The sequence below is a fragment of the Poromitra crassiceps genome, assembly GCF_964638095.1.
Source record: "Poromitra crassiceps genome assembly, chromosome: 1".
In the NCBI taxonomy this organism is placed as follows: Eukaryota; Metazoa; Chordata; class Actinopteri; order Beryciformes; family Melamphaidae; genus Poromitra; species Poromitra crassiceps.
The window spans coordinates 69,314,853-69,334,311 of NC_139623.1; the positions used below are offsets into that span (position 1 = coordinate 69,314,853).

General features: G+C 42.6%; 1 protein-coding gene across 1 annotated transcript in view; it reads right to left on the minus strand.

The window, feature by feature from the left end:
• Positions 1–19,459, minus strand: part of b3glctb (beta 3-glucosyltransferase b) — a gene marked incomplete at both ends in the record, with an annotated part of 59,625 nt that overhangs the window by 39,832 nt on the left and 334 nt on the right. Inside the window, 4 exons of the mRNA XM_083653821.1 lie at positions 8,158–8,267; positions 11,933–11,972; positions 12,158–12,195; positions 17,941–18,450. Coding sequence (XP_083509947.1) covers positions 8,158–8,267; positions 11,933–11,972; positions 12,158–12,195; positions 17,941–18,450 — 698 coding nt within the window. The remainder of the gene's footprint in view (positions 1–8,157; positions 8,268–11,932; positions 11,973–12,157; positions 12,196–17,940; positions 18,451–19,459) is intronic.

Consider the following 19,459-nt stretch of genomic DNA (forward strand, 5'->3'; position numbering starts at 1 on the left):
TGGGTGATAGATGCATAGATGTTGATATGATGGCCTGCACCAACAGTAAATGTGGGTGATAGATGCATAGATGTTGATATGATGGCCTGCACCAACAGTAAATGTGGGTGATAGATGCATAGATGTTGATATGATGGCCAGTAAAGGTGGGTGATAGATGCATAGATGTTGATATGATGGCCTGCACCAACAGTAAATGTGGGTGATAGATGCATAGATGTTGATATGATGGCCAGTAAAGGTGGGTGATAGATGCATAGATGTTGATATGATGGCCTGCACCAACAGTAAAGGTGGGTGATAGATGCATAGATGTTGATATGATGGCCAGTAAAGGTGGGTGATAGATGCATAGATGTTGATATGATGGCCTGCACCAACAGTAAAGGTGGGTGATAGATGCATAGATGTTGATATGATGGCCTGCACCAACAGTAAAGGTGGGTGATAGATGCATAGATGTTGATATGATGGCCTGCACCAACAGTAAATGTGCCTCGTTGGTTGGATTCTAGACTTTCTAACGAATAGATCTCAGCAGGTGAGGGTCAATGGGATACTGTCCAGTATCTTATTGTCCTCTACCGGCTCGCCCCAAGGCTGTGTTTTATCTGCTTTCTTATATATTCTATACACCAACGACTGTCGCAGCCGTTTCGCCAACAGATTCATCGTCAAGTACGCTGACGATTCTGTCATCGTCAGTCTGCTTGACGATGATGATGTAGGACATGGCCAAGTCATTGACGACTTCATTTCTTGGTGCGAAAAGCTTCCTTACAACTCAACGTTTCCAAAACGAAAGAGGTTTGTATTGATTTTCGACGTTCCCCCCCTGTTCCCCAGAGCAGTTTTGTCAACGGTCAGCCTGTCGATATAGTGACAGACTACAAATATCTGGATACGGTAATTGACAGCAAGCTGAAGTTTGATCTGAATACCGACATGCTGTGTAAGAAAGGTCAGCAGCGCCTTTACTGCCTTAGGAACCTGGCCAAATTTCAGGTTGATAAAACTCTGATGAAAATGTTCTATAGTGCTTTTGTGGAGTCTGTCATATCATTTTCCATAATCTGCTGGTATGGTAATCTTTGTACTAAAGACAAGAACTCCCTGGGGAGAATAGTGAAGGTGGCTTCAAAAATACCCGGAACCCAGTTCAGAAGCCTGGACCAGATCTGTAATAACCAGGTGCTGAAAAAAGCTGTGTCCATCCGATCAGATGATGCCCACCCTCTGAGGTTCGAATATGAGCTGCTTCCTTCCGGGCTCCGCCTTCGTGCCCCCATAGTTAAAAAGAACAGATACAGAAATTCCTTTGTGCCTGTCTCTATCAGAGCGTTGAACGCTGCTGGAGTACAAATGTAATGTCTCCCCATCTGCCGTTGCTGTTATTTTGTTATTTATTTATTTTATCCTTTTATTCTTTTATTCTTTTATCTTTATTTATTCTTAGGGGTACAGTACAGTATATCTGTATTATATACTTTGTCTGCCCTTTGGTCTGGACTGAGGTTTTTTCTTTTGTGCTTTAATACAATGATACATTGTAGCTCTTTCTTGTGATATAAATGTGCTGCTGTGAGCGAACTGCACTTTGCTACTATGCACTTTATATCTCTACTGTGCACTTTAGATCGTTGCTACTGTTGTCATTTGCACTTTAACTATTGTGTTGCACTTTAAACTGCTGCTCTAGACTGTTTTTACAATGTTTTTTTTTTTTTGTCTTATTTGTTTTTATGTACCGGTATGTACTTTGTACTACGCTTTCTGCAATCCAATTTGCCCTTTTGGGACACTTAATAAATCTTGAATCTTGAATCTTGAATCTTGAATGTGGGTGGTAGATGCATAGATGTTGATATGATGGCCAGTAAAGTTGGGTGATAGATGCATAGATGTTGATATGATGGCCTGCACCAACAGTAAAGGTGGGTGATAGATGCATAGATGTTGATATGATGGCCTGCACCAACAGTAAATGTGGGTGATAGATGCATAGATGTTGATATGATGGCCTGCACCAACAGTAAATGTGGGTGATAGATGCATAGATGTTGATATGATGGCCAGTAAAGTTGGGTGATAGATGCATAGATGTTGATATGATGGCCTGCACCAACAGTAAAGGTGGGTGATAGATGCATAGATGTTGATATGATGGCCTGCACCAACAGTAAATGTGGGTGATAGATGCATAGATGTTGATATGATGGCCAGTAAAGTTGGGTGATAGATGCATAGATGTTGATATGATGGCCTGCACCAACAGTAAAGGTGGGTGATAGATGCATAGATGTTGATATGATGGCCTGCACCAACAGTAAATGTGGGTGATAGATGCATAGATGTTGATATGATGGCCAGTAAAGTTGGGTGATAGATGCATAGATGTTGATATGATGGCCTGCACCAACAGTAAATGTGGGTGATAGATGCATAGATGTTGATATGATGGCCAGTAAAGTTGGGTGATAGATGCATAGATGTTGATATGATGGCCTGCACCAACAGTAAAGGTGGGTGATAGATGCATAGATGTTGATATGATGGCCTGCACCAACAGTAAATGTGGGTGATAGATGCATAGATGTTGATATGATGGCCAGTAAAGTTGGGTGATAGATGCATAGATGTTGATATGATGGCCTGCACCAACAGTAAAGGTGGGTGATAGATGCATAGATGTTGATATGATGGCCTGCACCAACAGTAAATGTGGGTGATAGATGCATAGATGTTGATATGATGGCCAGTAAAGGTGGGTGATAGATGCATAGATGTTGATATGATGGCCAGTAAAGGTGGGTGATAGATGCATAGATGTTGATATGATGGCCAGTAAAGGTGGGTGATAGATGCATAGATGTTGATATGATGGCCTGCACCAACAGTAAATGTGGGTGATAGATGCATATATGTTGATATGATGGCCTGCACCAACAGTAAAGGTGGGTGATAGATGCATAGATGTTGATATGATGGCCTGCACCAACAATAAATGTGGGTGATAGATGCATAGATGTTGATATGATGGCCTGCACCAACAGTAAAGGTGGGTGATAGATGCATAGATGTTGATATGATGGCCTGCACCAACAGTAAAGGTGGGTGATAGATGCATAGATGTTGATATGATGGCCTGCACCAACAGTAAAGGTGGGTAATAGATGCATAGATGTTGATATGATGGCCTGCACCAACAGTAAAGGTGGGTGATAGATGCATAGATGTTGATATGATGGCCTGCACCAACAGTAAAGGTGGGTAATAGATGCATAGATGTTGATATGATGGCCTGCACCAACAGTAAATGTGGGTAATAGATGCATAGATGTTGATATGATGGCCAGTACATGTGGGTGATAGATGCATAGATGTTGATATGATGGCCTGCACCAACAGTAAAGGTGGGTGATAGATGCATAGATGTTGATATGATGGCCTGCACCAACAATAAATGTGGGTGATAGATGCATAGATGTTGATATGATGGCCTGCACCAACAGTAAATGTGGGTGATATATGCATAGATGTTGATATGATGGCCTGCACCAACAATAAATGTGGGTGATAGATGCATAGATGTTGATATGATGGCCTGCACCAACAGTAAATGTGGGTGATAGATGCATAGATGTTGATATGATGGCCTGCACCAACAGTAAATGTGGGTAATAGATGCATAGATGTTGATATGATGGCCAGTAAATGTGGGTGATAGATGCATAGATGTTGATATGATGACCTGCACCAACAGTAAATGTGGGTGATAGATGCATAGATGTTGATATGATGGCCTGCACCAACAATAAATGTGGGTGATAGATGCATAGATGTTGATATGATGGCCTGCACCAACAGTAAATGTGGGTGATAGATGCATAGATGTTGATATGATGGCCTGCACCAACAGTAAATGTGGGTAATAGATGCATAGATGTTGATATGATGGCCAGTAAATGTGGGTGATAGATGCATAGATGTTGATATGATGACCTGCACCAACAGTAAATGTGGGTGATAGATGCATAGATGTTGATATGATGGCCTGCACCAACAGTAAATGTGGGTGATAGATGCATAGATGTTGATATGATGGCCTGCACCAACAGTAAATGTGGGTGATATGTCCAAATTATGCTTAGAGCCGAGGGCCAAACGTCCACACTTCGGGGAGGAGTGGGGTTCTGGCGACGGCGAAAAATATTAGCCGTTTGAAGCCAGATTTAGAGGAATATCTCATTTTAAATTAACATTAGGATTAGACGGTTGTGATGTCATTATTCAGTTTTAACCATCAATATTTGCTCCATTTCTCTCACTCCCATGTCACCACCTGAGGCCTATACCACGAAGCAAGATTAGTTGCTTAGTGAGATAACTTCAGGTTTAACCCTGGGTTTGCCGTGCTACGACGCTAGTTAACTTCGTACCGAGATATATTTCCATAGCAACTTATGCTCACATTTAACCTGGTCGAGAGCAGGTGAAGTTGCAAGGATAAGATGAAACCTTAAAAAAGGCACCGCCCAGGAACCAATGAGCTCCCTGGAAAAGGAGAGAAGAGTCTTTTGCGACCGCCAAGACCCATTTAATCATACGTCTCCGAAGCACACCGTGTGCGCAACAGAGATGCTTAAAAAAAGAAGTTGCTTGGATATTATTGTTTGAATGTCGATAATATATAGGCTTTTTTCTTCCCCCCCCCCCCTGTGTCTGAGCCTGTTCGTGTTTGTTTTCTTTCTTCATGTGTTCTGAAAAATGTTAAAATAAAAATATATTAATATTATATATAGGCTACCGTAATAATAATAATAATAATAATGATAATAATAATAATAATAATAATAATAATAATAAATAAATCAGGACTCTCTAAAAAATATAATAATAATAATAATAATAATAATAATAATAATAATAATAATAATAATAATAATAATAATAATGTTTCGCCTTGTCCAGAGTCTGATGAAGACTGAAACATGTCCAACAGTTTCAATTATATTTAATCCATTCTTGTAGCGCCAATTCCAAAGAGCACCTGTTGATGATTGGCTTGTATCATGGGCATTTCTATTAGCACTCCCTTGTTTCCTATCAAGGATAATGCTAATTTTGTAGCAGCTGTGTTATATTGTTTTTTCAATAAATAGTTTTTTTTACGTTCTCACCGACACCTATACCTCTTTGTGTGTTTTTGATATAAGTTATGTGTTGTTGTGGTTGTTGTTGTCATTGATGTTACTGCTGCTGTAGTCTCGCTGGCCAGCCTCCCCTCCCTACCGTGAGAAGAGTCTGGCAGCGCAGGTCTCCATTGTGGGATTGCGATGGGCGGGGGTTGGCGGCAGTGCCCTTGGAGCAGTAGCGTAGCCAGACTTGGCTCATTGGGTGTGCCACAGAAAGCCAGGGTGTGCCAGGGGGCGGACCATTTGAAAAAATTTGGGTCTTTTCAAACCAGATTTAGAGGAATATTTGTGTGTTGTTTGCTCCTTTTCGCACTCATTATTAGCAGGTAGAAGCAGTCAATTAAATTGTATTTTTTGGCAACATGTAAAACCACTTTGTTTAGTATCTCAAAAAAGTCTCACCTACTTTTTCCAATGAGTGTTCTAGTCGGGAAAGAACGCAAATTTGGTTGGCATGTTCGTCTACTGCAGAGAGATCTGTAGCGTTAGTGTCCTCTGGCTCTGCACAAACCTCCGGTGTGTTGTTGGCTGCATTCCCCGCTGTTAACGTCATTGTTTCGGCTGCATCATCTTCTTCATCATCGTCTGTCTGTTCTCCACTGTACACCACCAATACCGGTGCGGGACCGGGTGCACTACAATCCGCACTTGTTGAGGGGGAGGGTGACGACGAGTCATCTTCTTCCTCGTCGTTTCTTGCCTTTGCCGAAAAAGCTTAAAAGCGAGCTTTGTTTTATGTCTTCTTGATTTGGCGCTGCTGCTGCTGTGCGTGCGTGCATTTGTTTACTTTACGTGGACGACAGCTTAACTAGTTTCCCATGGCATGATGCTCCGGGGCACATAGGGCAGCGGACAGTTGGACACAGTGCGCATGACAGCGTTGACATGTGTTTTGCAGACAAAACAAAACACTTTTTTTACCCCATTTTTTTTGGGTGCACCAGCGGCCTGTCTGGGTGGCATTTGCACACCCTAGCGCACCCGTGGCTACGCGCATGCCTTGGAGAATAGTTTCCAACAATCCAACTTGCTATTTTCAGCATGTAGCAATGGTGCCGCGTCTATGTGCCGACAGGCCGCAGTGCCGACAGGTCGCAATGCCGATAGCCCACAAGCAGAACCAGCTGAGCGAGGCGGCGTGCAGCGTGTCGGTGGAGCTAACCTCTCCCAGCCCCCACGCCAAACCTAACCTCCCCCCATGCCTAAACCTAACCTCCCCCAGACCCTAACCCAAAACCTAACCTCTCCCAGCCCCCACGCCAAACCTAACCTCCCCCCATGCCATGCCTAAACCTAACCTCCCCCAGACCCTAACCCAAAACCTAACCTCTCCCACCCCCACGCCTAAACCTACGGTCGGCATTGCGGGTGGTCGGCATAGCGGGTGGTCGGCATAGCGGGTGGACCCCCATGTAGCAACGAGCTAGCGTGTAGGTTTCTGCCGTTAGCTTGCTAGCTAGTTAGCGTTGTTGTTTTCACTGAGGCGGCAGGGCACTGTTTACAACGACACACAGGGAGGAGGGAGCGGAAGCCGCTCTGATTGACATGGTTGGAGCCAATGACAGAGTTTGTAATAAGCCGGGAGCGGACATGCGGCCGCGACTGAAACAGTCGCTCCAATGGGGAGCAACTGTAGAGCAGGGGAGGGCTTATCCCAGTAGCCTGTTTCCGTGCAGCCAGACGCTGGCCAGCCAGACTACTGCTGCTGTAACGCCACAATTTCCCAATAAATAAAGTAATCAATCAATCAATCTATCTATCGATCTCTCTCTCTCTCTATCTATCTAATTCCCGTCAGCCGTCATTGATCTGTTATTCTCACCTAAATTCACTGAGGTCTATAACAAATAACTTTTCACAGCCAAATGAACATGCTGGGGCATGCTTCTCCACTGCACACAGGCAAGGTCTATGGTGAGGAGGCCCTCTATTGGTAACCTTGCTGTACCACAGCAATAGATGACTTACCAAGTAAATATGTCAAACAAATCATTAATAAAGGCTATTATCTACAGTATAACTCATATAACACCATCTGGCCCCGCACATTTTAAATCCAACCCTAAGATCAATTTCTTCCCTCCATCTGCAGAAAAATAAATACAATTAAATGAACAATAAAAGAGACGCTCAAATCAAAACATCAACATTAAAGTGAATTAACTCTAGTCTTGGTTCCAATCATGTGGGTTTGGTTTTCTTCATCAGTGTTGAAAAGAGCAAAGAGCTAGTTATTGATTTTGGGAGGAAGAAGGCAGAAGTCTCCCCTGTCATTATTAAAGGGCTGGAGGTAGAAATAGTTCAGTCCTACAAGTATCTCTGTGTCCACCTGGACAGTAAGCTGGACTGGAAGAAGAACACAGATTCTGTGTTCAAGAAGGCCCAGTCTCGACTTTTCCACTTGAGGAAGCTTAGATCGTTTGACATCAGCAGGTCACTTCTTCACGTGTTCTACCAAGGTATCCTAGCTAGTGTCCTCTTTTATGCTGTGCTGTGCTGGGGGGGCAGCATCACTGTCATGGACAGAAATAGGATAAAAAAAATGATTAAAATGGCTGGCTCAGTGATTGGCCTTCCCCCTGATTCCTTGGAGATGATTATAGCCAAGAGAACAAGGACAAAACTGAACTCTATTCTTTCTTTTGAAGGCCATCCTTTGTTTAATGTATTTAATGCCCTGCGCAGTTCGTTTAGTAATAGGCTTTTGATGCCTCGGTGCTCTACTGAGCGATTTAGAAGGTCCTTTGTTCCTGCTTCTGTAAAATTATTTAATGAACACTGCTAGCTCTGCATTGTGAGGCTCTCTTTCTACTGTGTTATTGTTATTGTGCTGTATGTTACTGTTTCCTGTTTGTGTATCTGTACTCGCTCTGGTGGCAAACCATGTTTCCCCTCTGGGATTAAGAATAAACACCATACCATACCATAGCGAATACATCATTATTATTTTATTGACTGTTACCTGTCCCAGTTGAGATGCCTGCTCTAGAATCTCCACCTTCCTCTGTCCACCTCGCCGGGCGTGGAAGGAGTTCCTCTGACTCTGGATCACCAACACTACCTGCTCCAAGCCTGAGAACAAGAAGATGTGAGAAGGGAAGGGTGTGTGTGTGTGGGGAGGAGAGGTAAAGACACACAGAGAAAGCACAAATTCAAAATCGCTGTGACCAGATTATGCGAATTTCCAAAATGCACTTTTTGTGGTGACATCATCCACTCCATTGTGACGTCATCCACTCCATTGTGATGTCATCCACATCTCATAAATATTCTGTATCTGCTCGTTCCAGCGCTTCATTGAGGCTCAAAAGTGCTCATACCGAGTGAAACATTCAAACCCAAGGTGCCAGTTATTAGCGCTGCACGTCTTACATCAAATGATTGAGAAAGAGAAAAACAAAAATCAACATTTTTGTGCACCATTTTATGATACATATGTCCCTGTAATTCAGCATGACATATTATTTGGTCTTTTTGGAAAACTTGGGGTCTAATTTAAAATAAAGTTCTATGGGTTTTAACAAAACAGCTGCAAAATGTGTTTGATGGTCCTGAGGGTCTATGGGGGCCAAAGTTATGCCCACTTCCGGGTTAGGCATGCGAACCAAGGGATTTCATCTGCCATTTTATTTTCCATAGACATTTCGTAAAATGCTTATAAAAAATAGTTGTACTTGGTCAAACCAATCGATTCAGCTATATTTAGAATCAGGAGAGACCATAGAACATTTCACTCGGACCAAAATTTAACAAAATTGTGTATTTAATGAATCTATATATATTTTTTGTCTGAGTTAAATGTTAGTTTCTCCCGAGTCTAAATATAGCCGAATCGCTTCGGGCTGTCTTGCAACTGACAACTAAAGCTGCCGCACGTTCAAGTACAGACATAGGCGATTCTAGGCTTTCCAAACAGGGGTTGCACCACCAAGAATTTAATAGGACTCCGACCGGGAGGTGTATAGGGGGGGCTGTGCTCCCCCTAGACAAAGAAATTTTGTATATTTTAAAGTAAAATGCATTAATCTGGTGCACTCTGAGAGCAAAATGAAGAGGCTAGTAGTAGATATGATATAACTTGTCGCAGAACATCAATTTTGGTTTATTCGGTAAAAGTGGAACTGTAGCCTATTCCTTCTGGTTTTTTTCATTGTTCATGATTTTGTGGAAAGTATTCACTAAAGCAGGGGTGCCCAAATTATTTCCCATGAAGGGCCAAAACTCAATCTGGGTGGAGGGCCGAGGGCCAAAAATAAACGTTGTGGAATTACATTAAAATGTATTGTGTTTTATAGAAAATTAACATTCTAAATCTAAAATAACATTTCAATATAATAATCAACTTTTTATCTGTTTGGTATTTGTAATAATTTGCAATTGGTTATATATATTAAAAAAAACATCTGCATTTGTGGGGAGCTTAAACATTTAATCAGTAAACACCAAGTTAAAAACAGTTGTATTTTCCACCTTTGTAATCAAGAGAGAAATTTGACTTAATTCATAACTTGAAAAATCCTCAAGGTACTTTGAAAATCAGTTTCGTAGTGGCGACGTATATTGTACTCTTTCAAAACAGCCACTCTCTGTCTGCAAATGAGACAAACCGCTGTTGAATTTACTTCTGTAAAAAAATACTCGTCTTGCCACTCCGTCCTAAACTTTCTTTTGTCAGTGTGCCACTGCCGTGATGATGATCTGTCCATCTTGCTGAGCTGGTGTAAAGCCAGTGACTGGGGAGGGATCAAATATCAGAGCTCACCCTCCAACCAGGTGATTCAGCCAACCAATCAGGAGCAATCAATCCTCAGATAGCAATGCCTCACACCCGTGTGATAGTCGGGGACAGAGAATACCAGCTGCACAAAATTAACATTAATCGTAGATAGAAGAGTCCCGACATCTCCATTCAGGCGCGGACTGCATAATCGGGCACGTCGGGCAACTGCCCGGTGGCCTGGCCTGCAAAAAAATAAAAAAAAAATATATATATATATATATATATATATATATATATATATTTTTTCCACCCCCAAATCCGTGGCGGGCCAAAAAAAAAGAGCGCGGGCCTAACTTGGCCCGCGGGCCCCAAATTGGGCACCACTGCACTAAAGAGTCTATAGTGAATGCTGCTATTAACTTGTGTTTACTTTTGCTACTAAACCAACATCAGGACATCCAAGCAAGTTCTGACAGAGAGCAATGTTATTGGACCCATTGGACAAACACATTTGCATATCTCCCAGCATGCATTGTTCCTTCCAAACTTTTGACCACAAAGTAAAGTAACCACATTAAATAAGTGGTGAGTGGAAATAATCATTAGCCTATTCTTAGTTAAACATGCAGTTTTGGAACATTCAATAAAGATAAATAAAAAAAATAGACTATGACTCGACACCCTAAGTGATACACACATGTTATGAGAGTGGTATATATCCCTCACACTAATATCTGTTTTAGTGTAGAATGGTTACTTCCTTGCTCTGCTCTTCCCTAGAGTGCACAACATAAAATAAAAAATCATCTGGCCACTAGGGGTTGATAACACTGATGAAATCTTCCATCATGCCTCAAATGTTAGCATCAGCTAAGCGCCCGGCCCCGAATCACGGCTCCTTGAAGGGAGCCGGATCTTATCCGTTCCTTTCTGAGAGCCGTTCAAAATAGCGGCTCTTTGTTCCTTTTCTTTTTTTTTTTTTTAGGGGGCGGGCACTAGCCTACTGTTGATCTGCAAAATCACTAGGATAATGATATGGTACGATCTGGATCAGATTTGATCTTAGACCCACCACTATTTCATTTGGCATCTGTGGACTGCAGCAGCATTAAATTACTCATAGTATGTCCAGACCTAATGTCAATGATCTGCATTGTAAACATGACACAAGGTGACACATTATCCATCTGCGCTTAGTCAGTGAATTTACTTCTTCTATGAAATGTGTCGTGTAAATAAAGTTGGCTTTCCTTGAATGAAATTCATGCAACACTTCGCTGCTCAGAAAGTCGGCAGATGTACTCCGCGGCGTAGCCCGTTTTGATATTAAGCTGAGTCCGCCCACCGAGGCCAGTTACAGCATGCGCTGGTAGCAATTAACGAGTGCACCTATCCTCCCTCCTCTGCGGACTAGCAGAGGGAGGGAGGTCTACCCTGTGTGTGTGGTGGGGAGCGGCAGGCAGTGAAATTTGGGCACAACATTAAAATGAACGGCTCTCAAGTAGGACTCGGTTCCCTTCGTTCATAGCAAAGAGCCGTTCAATAGATTCGGATCGTTCGCGAACGTCACATCACTAGCGGCCAGCAGTTGCATTGGATGAAAGTTTCACCCTTTTGCTGCTGCCGGCTGCCGGCGGCGGCTTCATAAAGAAATCCAAAATTTGGCTTTGCTGCTTTGCCTTTTTTGACGCCATGAACATCACAGTTAAGTGTGTGCGTGTGCTGTGCTCTCTGCTCTGTCCTCTCACTCCTCATTCACTGTCAATGTGGCCCGCCTTGTTTTTCAACAGGAAGTAAAATGGGAATAATTTAATCTACTTAAGACCCATTATTAGCCACTTACTGAAGTCAAAATATAAATAAATAGAATATGAACATAACCAACAAAAATTTAATTAAACTTTTTTTAAACTTTTTTTTTTTTTTTGTAAACGTGCAATACTTCCAGCATCCACCAGAGGGTGCTGTAGCAACCTCAGCACCCCCACTTCCCACGGCCTTGTATATAATCACTTACCAACAGGGCTGTGTGTGGTGTGCTGGTGCTGCTCTGCTACCTGCGGGAGACAGAAAGACAGACAGACAGACAGGGGAGTCTGGTTATCTCAGGCCTAGATTACGCGACAACGCTCCCTGCATAAATCGGCAAACTTTCCCCCCCGTTTGGGCCTTCCATTTTTCCAGACACTGCTGAGCCTCATGATGCAGATTATGACCACATTAATCTGGAGGCAGCACTTACATGAGAGTGACCAGTGTTCTTGTCTCCAGTGTGAAATCCTGCAGAAGGCATCAAAGAGATCATGTTATCAAACTATCTTTATATTAGTCCATGGGCCAGACCAGATATCGGTACCATATGGGTGGGCAAAACTTTACCTATACTAAATTGTTTATAGGGTCGATATAAGTAAATTAATATATGATAGCCTTTCCACAGGAGTAGCTTTTCATATTTATTGGACATTTTCTTATTTTCCCCTATTTAGTCCATGGGCCAAACACAAAAATTGCACATATCGGTACCACTCAAGTGGACAAATTCTAATCATGATTTTTGAACAGGTATATATCCATAGATGATATTTTAGTATGATAGCCTTTGCAGAATGGCAGCTTTGTCACAGTTATCAGCTCATGAAGTTAGCAAACCCCTACAATAAATTCGATTCTAGGTGCTGATCCATAACCTATTTTAGGCTCAGGACCTTTAACCATGTTCTATGAGAACATGTTTGACAACATTTGAAAGGGTAGCTTCTTAGCTTTCATTTGAGCTCAGTTGTGAGTCTGTCTGACAAATAAAGAGCTCACATGGGCTCTTCAGTGACATTCATTTTTCCACAGTTTTCGCCTAAATTATAGTCTTTATTTCAGCACTGTGGCATCTAGGAACATCAGAGACACAAACAACAAACACTGGAATACTCATATAGGACTATAAGGATTCAGAAAAGGTATAATGAACCCATACTATCCCATCGTGAGGGGTGAATTTTGCCCTTTGAATTTGGTAGAAGAATGCCTTCTCGAGGGAAATGGGCCAGAACCCAAAATGTAAGATATCGGTACCATCCGGGTGGAGAAATTCTACTTGTGATTTTTTTTTATTCCTATGACCATGGTAGCTTATTAGTGCTTAACCACCCCTCTTAAATTATGGACTTATGGGAATTATGGGAAATCATTTTTCTTTCATTATATCCTCTCCCTGGGGTGTCTGGACTACTAACTGTTAATATTACATGTCTAGATATAGGCATGCTATCCTATGATACTATACATACCATACCATACTATACTATACTAGATAGATATATGCTATACTTAATTGTCTACTAAATTGGCACATTTCCAAGTTAAAAAGAGGGTAAATTGGCACGCTTTTCAGTCAGAAATTGTTTTATTTGTGTTACGGTATATGTACAGCTACATTCAAAATGTTTCCAGTCTTTCAACACAATATTAGGACAATCTACCCTTCCTGAGACCATGTCATCCACGAGGGCAACACCATCATCGTCATTCACATCTGAGTCTGTCAGCTGTGCAGCAAGCTCTTCTTCACTGTGTTGGTTGGCACATGTTTGTAGTTTGCACAGGTTTGTGCATTTCAGACCGTTATTGAGACATGTGCACTCTGGTGGTTTGCACGACCTCACACACTTGCAGGAGAGCAACTGCAAGACGGCACCTGGTGCTGGGGAACCGTGCATCCACTGGATTTCAAGCTGCCCCTCATCATCTGTGGTCCACCTATGGTCCTTAAAGTACAGTCCATTGTTGATATCATGGGAAACTCCTTTGTGAATCCACTCAGTCCAGATCAATATGAGTTTGTCAGCTTGTCAACTGCAACTGTTGCCCCGCAAGATGTAGCCAACCTGCATGATTCCAGCCACAACATCCAGCAGTGGAGGAAACTGCTCTACAGCGCTGCCAGCAAAGTCAGTCTGATCAAATTCTTGTTTGAGGAATGGAAAGGACCCAAACACAGATAGAAACTACAAGACAAGGCCTTATATGTTACCTGTGAAGTAGTCTGCTTCAAAATCAACAAGAACCAATGGGAGGAGGTAACACAGCTCAAATCCTCTCAGGAAGAAGCTGACACCTGCATGCTAATGCATGCTCTCCATGTAGCAGAGTCTGGCTTCAAGGCAATGATCATCATGGCAGACACAGATGTCCTGCTACTGACTCTGGGTTGGAGCAAGGACATCCCATGCCCAATGTACCAAAAATGTGGAACACAGAACAAGACAATGTTCCAGGACATCACCAAACTATGCAAATCACGCGGCGATAGTATTGCTGGCGCCTTGATTGGCATGCACACGTTCACTGGCTGCAACACTGTCAGCGTATTTGCAGGACACGGAAAAGTGGGCACCCTGAACACAGGACATATCAAGAAGCCTTCCTTGAGCTCGGCCGTGCTTGGGATGTCTCTAATGAGCTCTTCAAGAAGCTGCTGGAAATCATGTGCCACATGTATTATGTATATGTACCCTCTACACACATTACAGATGTCAACCTCCTCCGATACCAACTTTTCTGCACCACATGTGGGGAGGTCGAGTCCAGCCAGCTTCCACCATTTGAGGATTGGCTATTAATGCATTCCATTCATGCAAAAGATTAGACTGCAATCTGTAGACGGTCTCTTCAAACCCAGCCATCTGTACCAAGCCCCAAGGACCATGGGTGGACCACAGACGATGAGGGGCAGCTTGAAATCCAGTGGATGTGCGGTTCCCCAGCACCAGACCGTTTTGCAGTTGCTCTTCTGTGTGTGAGGTCGTGCAAACCACCAGAGTGCACAGGTCTCAATAATGGTCTGAAGTGCACAAACCTGTGCAAACTACAAAAATGTGCCAACCAGCACACTCAGATGTGAATGACGATGATGGTGTTGCCCTCGTGGGTGGCATGGTGTCTCAGGAAGGGTAGATTGTCCTAATTTTGTCCTGAAAGACTGGAAACATTTTGAATGTGGCTGTTCATATAATGTAACACAAATAAAACTATTTTTGACTGAGAAACGTGTCAATTTACTCTGTTTTTGACTGAGAAATGTGCCACTTTAGTAGACAAGCATAGTATATCTAGTATAGTATAGTATGTACAATATCATAGGATAGTTTGCCTATATCTATGTAATATTAACAGTAGTCCAGACACACCCTAGGCAACGGATAATGAAAGAAAGATGATTTCCAGGGAGGGCACTTTCCTAGTTTTGAACGACAGCAGTCCATAATTTAAGAGGGGATAAGCACTAATAAGCTACCAGTCATCAAGGTCTATCATATAAAAACATAATCCAGGGATGTATGGTATATGAATTTAAAAAAATCACAAGTAAAATTTGCCCACCTGGCTGGTACCGATTTGTTAAATTTAGGGCTCTGGCTCATTTCCCTTGAGAAGTCATTCTTCTACCTTAAGGGCCACATTCACCCCTCACGATGGGATAGTATGGGCACATGATACCTTTTATGAATCCTTATAGTCCTGTGAGTATTCCAGTGTTTGTTGTTTGTATCTCTGATGTTCCTAGATGCCACAGTGCTGAAATAAAACTATAGTTTAGACGAAAATTGTGGAAAAACGAATGTCACTGACAGTTTGAGGAGCTCCTGTGACCTCTGTATTTGTCAGAGAGACACACAACTGAGCTTAAATGAAAGCTAGGAAGCTACCCTTTAAAATTCTATCAAAGATATTCTCATCAAACATGAGTAAAGGTCCTAAAAAGAGCCTAGAATAGGATATGTATCAGCACCTAGAATCCAAATTATTGTAGGGGCTGGCTAACTTCATGAGCTGATAACCGTGAGAAAGCTACCATTCTGGAAAGGCTATCATACTAAAATATCATCTATGGATATATACATGTTCAAAAATCATGATTAGAATTTGCCCACTTGAGTGGTACCGATATGTGAAATTTTGGTGTTTGGCCCATGGACTATATATATATATATATATATATATATATATATATATATATATATATATATATATATAATCAAATAAAAGGTAAGTAAGTAGTAGCTTGTTTACAAAACCCACGTGATAGGCCACCTGCATGGTTTTAAGGCCTATGTCAAGCTAGCCACAATTAATAAAAAAAAAAGGGAGGGGACTTCCTGTCTTTGTTTAATTGATTGGATTGGGCTTTTCAAGGCACCCAAATCCCTTCCACATGTGTTATACACATCATGGTGTTTATAAAATAACCTTAAAACTGAGCATATATTTCATAACGCTTTGAATAAAATAGAACCTACATGTACCCCTCCCCCTCTCTCTCTCTCTCACACACACACACACACACACACACACACACACACACACACACACACACACATTACAACCCAATACATTATTTCTGTGGAAAATCAAATGTTACTCTTTTATTTTGAAAACCAACTCACTTAACTTCCCCTCTGTCTTGCCTGACGCTGTTTGCTTGGTTTGCTCTACTCGTACTACTAACCTCGCGTCGCGTCACCAGGCTCTTAGCTAGTTAGCTGGTTATAGCTACAGTATAGATATCTATGGCCACAGTAGCCGCCTTGCTTTGCTGCCTTAATAGGTAATCCATCCTTACCCAGCCAAAAGAGGAACACAGCGAGCAGTTTGCCTCCGTAAAGCACATTATAAAGCGACATGGCTCTCTGAAGTGCTTGTTTCCCGTGTAGATTACATGGTGCACATCGTTGTGATGTCCCTCCCTGCTAGGAGAGCTCAAAGATGTGCTCGCCTCTCGAGCATAATGCTTTAGCGGCCTCTTGTGGCCACCACATCAAGTAGGCAGAGTGGGTGTATCTCAGTGTGTGTGTGTGTGTGTGTGTGCACGTGTGTGTGTGTGTGTGTGTGTGTGTGTGTGTGTGTGTGTGTGTGTGTGCGTGCGAGATACCTGCTGGAAAAACCAGCATACACCAGACGTCACTTGACACCCTTAAATCTTGTGCTTATGTTTTCCTTAAAATGTTTAAAGGAACACTCTGCCCATTTTCAACCAGCTTTGTATCATTAGAACATCAGTAGTATATCAAAAAACTGTAAACGGTTTTGAAGTCTGTCATTTAATTTGACAGTTATTGAGTGTTAAAGTGTGGACCAGTGACATCACTGGTCCACACTAACTCAAATTAATAACTCATTAACTCAAATCAACTCTCAATAACTGTCAAACTATTCATCATTCATCTAGTTTGACAGTTATTGAGAGTTGATTTGAGTTAATGAGTTATTAATTTGAGTTAGTTCACTTGACACTTTAACACTCAATAACTGTCAAATTAAATGACAGACTTCAAAACAGTTTACAGTTTTCTGATATACTACTGATGTTCTAATGATACAAAGCTGGTTGAAAATGGGCAGAGTGTTCCTTTAACCTTATGGAGAAGATTTAAGGGTGTTTGTGCAGCCGATTCTATTTTATGGACACCTTAACTCTGACCCTAACCTCCTGAGTCCCCCGGGGTTCCTGCGAGGACATCACATTTTGCCGTTTCTACACATTGGGTTTCTACGCACATGTTATCAGTGTTGGGCAAGTTACTTTCAAAATGTAATATACTACATATTACTAGTTACTTTCATTTAAAAGTAATATGTTACTTTAAAATATGACTGTCTGTGTAGAGTAACTCGTTACTTATTACACTACTTTTGCATTACTTTTACCAAAACAGCAGCAGCAGAATGACATCGCCGCCCCGGAACCATCCTGAAAAATAATTTCAACCGCCTTGAAGTCAGTGTAAACTGTCCATAATAAATGTTATCCTTTTCATTCGTTATTGTCATCTATAGTGGTTATTTGCATAAAAACACACAGTTTGATTAGGAAATGATTGTATCTTTTTAAATATGTGCTTTGATTTTTTTTTTTTTAATAACTCAATTTGTAACTTAGGTTACTTGACAAAGTAACTGGTATAATATTACTGAAAACCTATAAGTAATAAGTTATATTACTGAGTCACTGCTAAAGCTCTCTAGTACTCCCCCTCCTGTTGACCAGCTCCCCTGCAGTGTTTCCTTCCCTCCTCCGCTCCAGGTGCCTCCTGCGCCTCCAGTCCAGCTGCCTCCTGCACCTCCACCTGCTCCCGTGGCACCCATCCTTCCGCGCCAACTTCCCATGGTGCCAATCCATCGCCGCCGACCCGCTGTGCTGCGTCAATGCCGACCTCCTGTGTTGCGCTGCCGCCGACCTCCTATGCTCCATCGTTGCCAATCTCCTGTGCGTCACCGCAGACCCCCTGCGTTTCCTCACTGCCGACCTCCAGTGGTGCCCATCCCTCATCGCGGACATCATGAGTGCCAGCACCCAGGCAGGCCCCCTGAACGGTCCCGCATGCAGTTCCAGCATCCAGGCCGCCTGAATGGTGCCAGTGTCCGGGCCGGCCTCCTGGAAGGTCCTGCCTGTGGCGTCCAGGCCGTCCTCCAGGGTAGCTTCGGACGCCCCCAACTCTGCAGTGCCTGTTTGGCCCTGCTCCTGCCCTGACTCTGATCCTAAGACATTGGGAACACTCCACCAAATCCTACTTGCCATTTCGTCAAGCAAGGCACAAATGGCAAAGGACAGGCCTACCAAGGAAAGATGGCCGCATCAGGACCGCTTAAGTTGCGGTCCCTGACAAGTCCTATGTCAGACCTGTGGCACACGTGATTTTGATTCCCCTTCCTGACCGAATTCTCCTATTTTGGTTTTGTATTTCTCATTAGAAATCCAGGGGCGGCTGTTCTAAAGATTCCCTTTAGTTTTTCCACTTCCTCTCCTCACCCAGTTCACTTCCTTTACCTCACTTCTTCCCATAGCTTTACTCCTCACTAATGAGTTATTTTGTTCACCTGTTGGTTCCCTCACTGATTGTCCCCATTAATTGCACCTGAGTTACCTCCCTCCTTATTTAAAGTCTGCACTGCTCAGTTTCCTCCATTCCTTCCACACCAATGCATGGGGCGGCATGATGCACAGACAGCACTGCCGTTTCTGGACATTCATTAGTTTCTGCATCCTGACTGATGCCCATGGTGACAAGTCAAATTGAAACTCAGAGCCAGAGCTCTCCTCACAATACAACATTTGGAGTCTTTGAGAAAGTTAATGAGAGAGTCACCATGTTTATTTACAACCGAGTCCTTGACTTTTCTTGGCGGCACCCCATCCGACACTAAACAATCTTCCCTATCAGATATTTGGCTGTTGAAATCCCCACATATATACAGTGCATCCGCTTCCAAGGAATACACCAGACCCAGCAAGTGGCTGAAGAAAGTCAGCGAGTCCCTTCCCCGTGCAGAGCCTTCCCCGTGCAGAGCCTTCGGGTGATAGGTAGCATGAAAAAATAACAAAAACATATTGTGATACTCGGTGTTCAAATCTTAAAGCAAGAATACCATCTACTGCCTCATCAACAATGCTCACCTTAAAATGCTGAATTAACTCATCCTTAACAAAAATACCAACGCTTTAATATGCATATTCCTATTTAGTCCAAACCAAGTGTCGCCTTCCAAA